This window comes from Phalaenopsis equestris, unplaced genomic scaffold (assembly GCF_001263595.1).
Source record: "Phalaenopsis equestris unplaced genomic scaffold, ASM126359v1 Scaffold000380, whole genome shotgun sequence".
Classification (NCBI taxonomy): domain Eukaryota; kingdom Viridiplantae; phylum Streptophyta; class Magnoliopsida; order Asparagales; family Orchidaceae; genus Phalaenopsis; species Phalaenopsis equestris.
The window spans coordinates 78,186-89,737 of record NW_018164822.1 but is presented as its reverse complement, the minus strand read 5'-3'; the positions used below and the strand labels follow the sequence as shown (position 1 = coordinate 89,737).

General features: G+C 34.7%; 1 protein-coding gene across 3 annotated transcripts in view; it reads right to left on the bottom strand.

Moving 5' to 3' along the window:
* Positions 1-237: 237 nt before the first annotated feature.
* The window catches only part of LOC110026574 (ribulose-1,5 bisphosphate carboxylase/oxygenase large subunit N-methyltransferase, chloroplastic), a 61,602-nt gene continuing 50,287 nt past the window's right edge, over positions 238-11,552 (bottom strand). For all 3 annotated transcript variants that reach the window (XM_020727554.1, XM_020727555.1, XM_020727556.1), the window contains 4 exons: positions 3,937-4,136; positions 3,235-3,320; positions 3,028-3,163; positions 238-332 (listed from right to left, as the gene is read on the bottom strand). In XM_020727554.1, the coding sequence (XP_020583213.1) occupies positions 3,049-3,163; positions 3,235-3,320; positions 3,937-4,136 (401 nt within the window). In that variant the 3' untranslated portion in view covers positions 238-332; positions 3,028-3,048. The remainder of the gene's footprint in view (positions 333-3,027; positions 3,164-3,234; positions 3,321-3,936; positions 4,137-11,552) is intronic.

Genomic DNA, 11,552 nt, shown 5'->3' with positions numbered 1-11,552 from the left:
ATATCAAAATCTATTCGATAAAATAGTATAAGATCCCCCACACATCAGAATGAACTAACTCAAAACTATAAATGACTCTTATTAACTCTGTGAACAATGATGGTATTCGATAAAATGACACGACTCTCAGTCTAAAGAAAAAAAAACCGTTAAAATTGAGTGCACAATTTTTTAAACATTAATAGAGATGGATGTCCTAATAGACAATGAATCTTAAAAGGAGATAAGGTGCCGAAACAAGATACAAGTTGAGGCACCTCATACTCCAAAATGTATAGCTACCCACCCCCTCATTCTCGTCCTTTACCAATCATCTTCTTCGTCATAAGATCCCGAAATAGACAAAAATCAAGAAAGAATATGATACAATAATTAAGAATAGGTATAATGTTGTTAACATGAATAAGATCAAAAGTAAAATGAGGTAAATTGAGAACAAAAGTTATAGGCAATGTAATATTAATGATGACAAAACCAAAAACATTAGAGGTAGATCCATTTGCTAAAGTAACAAAAGAGAGGTGTTTATGAAAGGCGAAAAAGAATTTTAAATTACCTGTCATGTAATTTGTAGCATTAGAATCAAAGACCCATTCTTTGAAAGATGAAAAAAGACAAGTGTTTTTATTACCTAACTCAACAGAGACAGTGAACGATGAGGATTTATTATACGTTTCTTGAAATTTGATGAAATTGGCATATTCATCTGCATAGATCAAAAGAGTTTGACTCGGAGAGGCTTCAGTGGCAGTGACAATATGAGTTGACCGTGATTTAGAACCCTTCTAGTTCTTTTATAGCAATTTCAAACATGCTCTCTTTGTATGACCAAATTCATGATAGTAATAACACATTATCTTAGACCCTTGATTTCCAAATTCGCCATTACACTTATGTAACTATTTTTGAGACTGAGATTTACTTATCAATGTTTTTCTAAATAGCAAGAGCACCGGGTAGTCATTCAGATGAGGCCTAAAAATTCATGATCATATGTGATACTCTAGTATAAGCTTCCATAAGAGCAATACATCCAGGGTCAGCTAAGATATGTGATTTAACCCTTTCATACAGATAGTTGAGGATTGCTAGAAAACTCATGACAGTCATTTGTTCTCTTTGAGTTTATTGAATCCAGACACCAGTAAGTACTAAAGGGAAATAGTGTGTTCAATTCTTCATACACGTTTAAAGTGCATGTGATATGTGATGTTTAGTAAGATATGCTTATATATCAAATATTCGAGAAATATTCTCTCCAAAAAAACACAAACGACAATTCCTCCATTGCATATTTAACACATTCATAATGAGTAATATGAGTGAATTGACCATATTTGATGGAACTATGTATTTGTATCAAAAGTTGAAAATCCCTCTTATCCACTCAAAATAATTCGACTTAGGGTATATCTGGGGCAGCTGCAGCTTATTGAATAATTTGTCGATAAGCTATGTGCGGTGATTAATACTTTTTTTTTTGAATAGTCAGACCGCGGCCAAAAAGCTGCAACCGCACCTAGATATGTGTGGAGTCTCAAGTGGAGGATAAAATGACTCTTGAGAAATACTCCATAAATAGTCTCAAAATTTTATTTCATTAAAAATAATTAATTTCATTTAACTTTGCATCTATAATCTTAGCAAATGATGAAAACCAAGCCCATCACAAAATGTTCATGTTCACCAGCCAAAATGGATGTCAATTAGTATTGAAAGAAGGACTGGGAAAGCACTCGAGACAACTCCCCAACCCATTGTTCATCTCTAAATAACCAGTCAAACTAATATAACAACCGAAAACACAGAGCCAACAAAACATGTCAGCTTCGTCGATGCCCTACTGCCATCGACGCAGATAGGGTTGAATAAGTGAATGAAACCGAAGATGAAGTCGATGCAGATGGCACTGTTCGAAGCGGATGGCATTGTTCAAAGCGGAGGGAGACTCGCAAGAAGCCGATGATGTCTTCATATGAAGCAATCAAAGCGAAGGAAGACTCAAGAGGAAGTAGGCGATGCCTTTGTAGGAAAAATGCAAATTCGTAGCGGAGGCAGACAATGTCGCCAATGAAGTAGTCGAAGACACCGACCAAAGTAGACAAAGATGTTAATGATTACGTTGCAGTGTGCTGAAGATCACTTTGCAGGAAGCAATCAAAGGCGTTGATGAAGTCAAAGAAGCAACGAAACACATACAAAGACTCCTCTCATAAAACTTTTGAATAACAACAAAAAAAATACGAGTACAAAACCGTGGAATGTAGTGATAGGTTATTGGAGAGTTATTGAGAGGCTATACATCAATAACATCTCAATAACTCAATAGCTGAGTTATTTGAAGGTTATTTTGTGGAATATGCATGTAGAACTGCGTGTGTATTTCGTACGTAAATAACCCTCGTAACTAAAACCCTTCTTAATATATATATATATATATATATATATATAAAACCTTATCTATGCATGAAAATGCATATTTCACTTTTTTTAACTTAAAATAGTGATTTTTTATGTGATATGAAAGATTTGGGTGGCATAAACCTAAAAATAAATTTTAGGAGTTAGATGTGTAAATACATAGGAATTGGGTTGTGTGGATGTAAATTCCACAATTCATAACATGGAATCAACCCCTTATTTAAAAGTATGCTTGAGAGAGAAATAAGTGGATTACATTTTAAGCTACAACTCAAAAGGTGACATCTCATTACCTCAACCAATTAGAAGAAAATCAACTAAACTGAAATGGGCATTCCATGATCCTCACATAAAATAACACAGCATGAAAACAGAAAAAAAAAAATTTGAGCAATCCCACATTATCTCTCTTCCCTACCTCAATTTTCTATCTACTATTTTCATGAGCCAATTGCAGGTGATGTAGGTGAAAGACAATGGAAATCCAAACAATAAGCTTTCATAATTTCATTTTCTACATTCTAAACACTCCATTCAACAACATTTGATTATCAATTAAAATAAATAGCAATAATAGAAGGATTAAGACAAAAATAACATACTCACTTGCTTAATTTAACTCTATAACTAGGCACTGTCCAGCAATTTCAGTCCAGCGGCACAGGACAAAACAGATGATATGATTCTTCTTTGCAATTCTTTATACTCCAAAGCTAACTTCACATCCCAGTTCATCTCCTCACTGCAAATATGCAGAAAGCTTAAAAAAAAACTGATCCAGAAGAATTCAGTCTGGAGTCGGAAGATCATTACCCGACGAGATCATCCCTCTCTCCAAGCCCTTCCATCATAGGTTCAAAAATAGAGATAATTGTTTCCAGCAATGCTGTCTCATTTTCCTGAGAGAACAAAAAGAAGCTTCTGAGTTAACAGTTTTGAGAGCTTTTGGGTTTACCCAATTAGCAGAAAAGTAAGAAATTTAAAAATGGATGGACATGAAATGTAAGATCATCGCAAATTCTTGGTTGATTTCTTCGATCATAACCTCACATCTTTAAAGAAAGCTTGAATATAAAAAATAAAATGAATAAGGAAAAAAGCAAAAATTGGAAAGTTGTAGGAATAAAAAAGCCATCCCAAATAATTTAGGCTACTAAAAATAATGATAATTCCAGTAATGATTATGTTGTAGAAGACAATGGAAAGGCCAGTTAAGATCCATTCACAAGCTCTGAATCAAAATAACTGAAATGGATTTCACAGGTCATTGAGAAAAAATATTAGGCAGTCCAATATTTAGTTGAATAGATTGAGGCTTTGTTGGAGAATCTTTAAAACGGCTTTCCTTTTTATGGAAAACAGTTTTCCCATTTTTGTAGTTTGATTGACATACTTTCCTAAAAGTGTTTCTCACAAAACATCATTTTGTATGCTTTTTATAAAATAAACAATTTTTTAGAAATATAAAAGCTGAACCAAATAAGACCTGAAAAGATATCACATGGAGAGCCTTACGTCTTCTCCAGGAGCCACAGGAGGCTGCTCCATGCCACCACTTTTCAGAACTGAACGGAGATGAGCCAAGAACAGTGGAGACAACCCATATGTGCGGAGTTTGTTATTCTTTGAAAACCAAGAACCCCGCACCATGTGACATGTCCTGAAACTTTCAATGGTCTGAGATTGGCAGTCCTCTGTTTCAGGAACCTCAAAATCTGCAGTGAAAATCAGATATATCTCATCAAATTAATATTCAGGGAAACTCATTTTAAATGACACGACACGGTACATGAATATGAATGTTTTAATTTACAGTCATAACAAGGACCAGCAGCAAACACCGCGGTCCTAAATGATTTGACTTGAGCAAAGGAAACAAATTACTGCTCAAGGCAAGGAACCTTACACAACACTCCTTAAGAAATTTGCAGATCATTAAAATCTTAAAAGCACTAATCAAAATGTGATCCAATTATAGTCAAATTATAGTCGATGGATATGGAAGTAACTCTCACCAGAGATAAGGCAACAATAACTATGGGTTGTGAAAAACTACATACAACGGGTGCATTTTTAGAAGTAGTAAACCCTTTTACGAGCAATAAAAAAAGCTTTAAATATAGCACTAATTCTTGCTGGATCAAACGATCTTGAAAATTCCTTTGTCAATCGACAATGATTTTTAATATTGATCATTACACCATCAACATACCAACCAATTTTCAGAGCTTATTGATGCAAGTGATGAAGGAGAAAAGGAGATTCTCGTAGATTTTTTTTTATTATTATTCTTGAGAGGTGAGGGATTCGGTACAAGGGAAGAATCAAGGAGACAAAAAAAAAAGATCAAAGAGAACAGAAGAATGAGCACCTCATAGAAAGAGAGAATGGGGATGGAGAGAAAAAGCATAATATAACATTAAAGGAGATCGTGGGCTCCAAAAATTTGATGCCTCGGACTCTCTTTGTAGTTGAGAGAGCTTCAAATTTGGTTTGAGAGAGAACTATTACAGTTCAAATTTGCAGAATACATATTGGATTGTAGATAAGACACTACTCAGAGATTTGAACTTTATTTTGAGAGGGCTTTTGATCTGGGATTTGAGGTTTCCCAAAAGCGCATGCCCCTATCGATAATCACTCATCCGAAATAGGGAGTACTTACAACTAAGACCAATCATTAAACACTGAATATTCAAATATAGTAGCAACAGACTTGAGGTTTAAGATTGATTATTTTTATCACTTTGAGCTTAAAGTGAATGTTGGGGAAAAATGGTGATGAACGATCATGATCTCTCATCTACTTAATTAGAGAAGAAAGTCGACTCAATCTGACTGAAAAATTCTTATTAGTAACTATGAGTTACATCGTCCAAGGAAGCATTGTAGATTTGGGGCAAGAGTTTATCCAAGAGCAAAAAAAAGTAGTATCAAAGTCTTAATCTGTAGCAATCTTGTTATTGCCTTTCAGGCTAGCCTTAAGCACGACTGTACTGCGAGAATCGCGATCATGAGCAGGAATAAAGGGCTTCAACTAGAGTGGTAAAGGATATAAGCAAGAAAATTGTCTGAATGTGGTTTGTTGTAATCAAGAGGACTCGATGTCGAGAAGGGCTATGAAATTGCTTCTAATGGATAAAAGGAACAGGAGCAGTTTCGACATCCTAGGGCAGGATCAATTAGTCTTGTTTATTTATTTATTTTAATTATTTTATTTTTTAACCTTCGATAAATGGCCCCCAATAAATATGATGCGTGCTTGAAGTGTACCATATTTATTGCAAATTGATTGACACTATGGATCTCCAAAAGTTTGCTTGGATGCCACATTGAGGGTTTCACTTTGCGGTTGTCCCAGATAAGTCACAAATGTCAACACAAAAAAGAATTTCTAGTTGGATATATAGGATTATATCATTGGAGATTGCTCTTTAACTGATATTGTTTCTTTGTTTAAATAACTTCCTGAAGACTCGCACCCATTTTGGAATAGACATATAGCCCTCAAGCTGTTCTTTGGATTTGAAATTATTCAGGTCAGATATAAGAGATTCGTGAGCCTAACAGAGGTATCAATCTCATGTTTTAGGTTTGATGAACTTGTTGACGAATTATCCTGATTTGTTCTTATTTATTTTTCAGGAGAAAACTTGGATTGTTTTTTTGCGTTAGAATAGTAATTTTAGCAGGCTAAATGAAAAATATTGAATTGGTTTGTCTTTATTGACTTGTTGGAGAACATAAACACCTTTAATTTTATGCTTCATGCTTTAATGGACTTGATTGAAGTATATAGACTAATGACCTAGCCCTTAAGCTTGTATAAGGTCGCTAGTGAAAAGTCTAGCAATCATGTGCTAGGTGCTTTATCAGACTTGTTGACAGTTGACTTCCCTTTAGTTCAGCCTCAAACTTTATATGAACCATGTCATAACTTATTCTGCCCAATGCTTTCTGCTTTAATAGACTTGTTTGAAATTTTCTGTAATAATTTTTGAAATTTCAAAGCTCTTTTTTAGCTTTCGATCCAAGTTCTACACCTTGGCAGACTTAATAAAGATCTCATTTTAGCATTTTTTAGATTCCAAAACTCCTTATGTCCTTCAAATCTAGCTTTGTGTTTTAACAAACTTTTTGAAGGAATTGAACTGAATTATCTTTATGGATTTATCAGGTAAGTGCATACAATCATCACTAGCTTTGTGCTTTGATCGATTTATTGAAGGATGCATGGGGTTTTATGACTGGCTAGAAACACATTTTTGTATTACAAAAGAATTTTCAGAAGTATCTTCCATACATCTTTTCAAGCTTATGCTTTGTTTTAGAACCATTTGATTTACTTCTTGTTCGGCTTGTATAACATATTATAATGGAGAGCGAGTAACAACTAAAACTGACTTTTGCTAGCTTGCATCTGATGACCCCTCTTCCAACAAGGATTATAAGTCTGTCGATTTCAAGACTCACCGAGTATGAACATCAATCAACACTAGCTCATAATTCATACTAGCCATCTCTTTGGCTAGTTTGGCTAGACAATCTGCTCTACTGTTCTAAGCTCAAGAAATCCAAGTTAGTGTGACATGTAGAATTTGCTTCATAAATTGAATAGTTCTCTTGTGATAAAAAAACCAACCCAAACTTATTTATCTTATAAATGTCCAACACTTTATTTACAATAAGCTGCAAGTCACCAAAAATGTGAAGATTATTCACATTTAATGCAATGACTATCAAGAGCAACTATTAAAGCTCATTATTTGTCCAAGATTCAGTTAAGTCATATCAATACCTCATGATGCTTCCATCGAGTATCACAATGATGAGACCAATGTTGGTTTGTACCTTTAGAAGATCTGAAGGTTGGGTGGTCTAGATATAAGAAGCTCCATCAAAATATAGTTTTCAAATTTGTAGCTTCTCACTTTCTTGAATGATCATAATATGCTAATCGGGCAAGTTATCGTTGAGTGGGGAATCAACGGGGACAAAATGACCAGCGAGAAAGTCTGCTAGAAATTGTCATTTTACCGCTTTTCTAAGAACATACGTTATATCAAATTGTAAGAGCGGAACTGCCCATCGAGCCAAGCAACCTATCAATATTGGTCTTGTCATCAAGAACTTCAGTGGATTGATCCTTGAGATGAGGTTTATTTTGCGGGACATGTAATAACGAAGCTTTTGAACATTGAAAATCAATGTCAAACTATGTTTCTCAATTGGAGAATATCTTATTTCTGCTCGTATAAGCTTTTAACTGATATAATAAAGAGCATTCTCCTTGTATTGTTCATTATGTTGAGTCAGCATAGCTCCCAAAAACTATTCTACTACTGTTGTATGTAAAATCAAAAGCTTCCTTCGAGTCGATGCTGAAATAATTAGTACGCTTAAGTCACGTTTCTTTAAAATTATTGAAAACCTTTTGATATTCAATATCCCAATAAAAATGAGCATTCCTATTTATCAACTTTAAAAAACACTGGCCTAATAGGTTGGATATGAAATGTCGAATGAATGCGAGCTATCCTTGTAGAGAACTGAGCTGACAAAGTATTTCCAAAGACATCTTGATAATTGCTTTAATTTTGTTGGGATCAATCTCAACTCCTCTGTGATATACAATATACCCACCCAAAAAAAAAATCTAAAGATACCGCAAAAGCACATTTAAAAGGATTCATTTTAAAATCAAATTTTATGATTCTTTCAAAGATGATCCTCAAATCTTCCAAATGATCTCGATAATATTTGTTTTTGATGACGAGATCATCAACATAGCACTTTGATATATTGCTCAAGCACACTTCAAACTACAAGGCATGATTGCATAGCAATAAGTACCGATAGGTGTCCTGAATGATGTATTTTTTCATCTTTTGATTTCATTCTGATCTGATTATATCCTGATAATCTGTCCATTAAAGAAATTTCATAATTCGAAGTATTATCCACGAGCAATTTTGTTCTAGGGAGTGAAAAATCATCTTTTGGACATGTCTTATTGAAATCTCGAAAATCAATACAGCTGCGAATTTGGTCATTCTTTTTTTTCTCTCAGGCATAATATTAGATATCCAATCAACATACTTCTCTTATCGTATGAATCCAACTTCAATATTTTTTTTGGTTTCAACAATCACCTATTCTTCAATCGTAAGTCCCATTCTTCGCGGAGTTTGTTTGACAGGCGTTGCATCTAGATTGATGACTAGCTTGTAAACTGTTACATTAGAGGATAAGCCATGTACTTCAGCATGTGACCAAGAAAACAGCCCTAATTCACAGAGCAATGTTTTTATTCATTCAATTTTATCTTCAGGCAGGAGTGCACTGATGAAGGTTTGGTGAGGATTTTCTCCAGTTCCCAAAGTAATTTCACTCAACTCATCCATGGTAGATGTTTGTCTATCATCTTCTATTTCATATAGAGCAGGCTTGATATTTTCTTTCTGATCACTTGTAGAGTTGGTTTTATATGAATTTTCTTTCTTTTCAATTTTGATGTCAAACTAATTTTTTTATTACACAATAGAATATCTTTCTAGAATTCTTCCATCCAATAAATCCACGACATTTAGTTGTGCACTGTTCTCATCACATAATACTCGTGGGCCTTTCAAATTTAAGATCTTTTCAAAGTATTTAGCCCATTGTTTAGTGACCCTAACTTGAACACTTAAGTTTGACATCATTCTTTGGAATTTTAGAGAATAGTATATCGGCATTCTTAGGCACGTTCTCTTCAGATTTCGGGCATTGCATAGGTCAATCATAATCTTGGCATTGATATTCCTTGGACTTACAAAATAAAGTCCCTGATGCATTACTCTAAGGCTAATGAGGTATATTAAACGTCTTCAACACCACAATGATATGAACTTCACATGGAGTGACTTCTTTAAAATAATGAGGAACTAGCACCAACATAAGAGAGTTATCTGATATTAACAATTTAATCATTCTCCTTGAATAAACCCATTGTGCTTCACTCTCATAATTTAATTCAAGCTCATCATCTACATCAAAACTATTCTTCATTTTTTCAACAGATTGGATGAAGGTTGCATCCTCCTCTGTATTACTCCTAAAGTGAGGAATGCCAATCTTCAACATAGGAGGAAAATACTTTAATTCGGAAAAAGCTGGTTTTGTCCTCATCTTCTACTTTGTTGTTATTTTTCCCCTTCCTTAGGTTGTTTTGTAGTCTTGGGTACACTTGTCGAGTGTCTTTAGCAAATTGGCAAGTTTCTCAAAGATGTAAACTAAACTTTTTTATTGATAACAAAATGGGCATGCAATTTTTCAATATAATAGAAGTTAGGATGTTCAAGGAGAAAATACAACTCTCATGAGAAACAGACTCAAATACAGAACTTAACCCAAAGGATTGTAAATGGAGTGGTCCTTTTGAAATGGGAGTCCTAGTGGGTAAATAGTGTTCATGATACTTGTCAGCACTGTCAATTACCTTTCCCGAGTCCATCACCTGAAATTCACACAAATTAGGGTAAAATTTAGTAACACAATTCATGTCACTAGTAAGTTTAAGAATAAATACTAAATTGCAGTTAAGTTTAGGAGCATAAAGAACAGATTGAAGAATAAGGTCCTTTGTGAGTTTCACACTTTCTCTTCCTCCCACAAATGAAACGAAGTCATTTGTGATTCTAACTACAACATGGTGCTTCTAAGAATAGAAGAATTGGAAAGCATTGATATAGCAGATGGAAGACTACAAGGCTGAATCTTCTTGTTAAAGGATTGAAAACCAGTGATATAGCCTACCACGTGATCAGATGCTCTAGAGTCCACTATCCAAGACTGAATCTTCCTGTTGAAGGAAACAAGAGTAGTAATGAAAGACTACCATAATGTGATAAAAGGCTAGTAGAAGGCTTAGAATATTGTCCCAGAAGCCTTCAAAGAGCTGCAAGTTGTTCCTTACTGAATGGACTATGTTCATGAGGCTATTCCTTTGATATTGTGTTTGCTTGATTTTTCCCATCACCTTTGACTTAGTTGGGCTTTCAGTCTGCAGACTTTCCATGAAATTTCCAACATTTCTCCTTCAAACGACCAAGCTTCTTGCAATGTTCACATCGCAGTCGGTTCCTCTTAAGATTTGTTGTAATGAGATGATTTGTGAGTATATAAAACTGAGTTGTCAATATTTGATGTACTAGAATTACCTTTCATCATGATTTTCTTCCTGCTTTCTTCCCTTCGTACTTCAGCAAATACTTCAAGAATTGAATGACAAGGTTTGGATCCTATGATTCTTCCTTTGACTTCATCTCCTTATTAATTCCTAAAAGGAACTTGAAGGTCCTCTTTTGTTCAACAATGATTTAGTAAAGAGTTGAGTCTTATAAGTACATCCATGCGTACATTTCACACATATTTAGTTGGAGCCAATATTTGGAGAGAGTTAAAATATTGACTATATTCAACTTACCTTTTTCTCCAATTCTCATGGTCATCAAGTTGACAAGTCGTGACATGACCATGTGATCCAATCTTTCATGCCCAATGTTTTGAGTTCAGTAATTTCTAAGCAAAATTTTTTTAAGTGAGATGATTTTCTTTTTCTTTACCACAGATATACATGAAGATCAATTGAGAGCACCAGAGAAAATTGTTGTCATACAGCTTGTGATTGGTGATGCAGAAAGAGATTTCAGATAATGTAGAGCCCAACATCTCAAATTTAGATTTAGAACTTTTGAAAAAGTGGCATTAATGGCGTATTAGTTAGTCATGATGAGGTGTTGATCGAAGCTTCATTGAGCATTTCCAGTAGAGCGAGAAACTGCCTGTCGTCGACACGAGATTTCCACTAGAGAGAGAAATTATCTGTCGACGACACAAGATTTCCACACGAGAGAGAAACTGTCTATCGTTGACACACGATAATCATCTCGTGGATTTGGGATCCCTACTAGAAAGAGAAGAGTGGAAGCCACTAATATACTGAATCCCCCCAAAGATAATTCAAATAGTGAAGAAGCTCGGACAGAAACAAAAAGACATGTCTACGCGGAGTCGTACCTTTTCTTTGCGAGAACTTGGCGGAAGGTAGTGGATCAGTTGAGGAGTTGCACCCGTAGGGAAGGATCAAT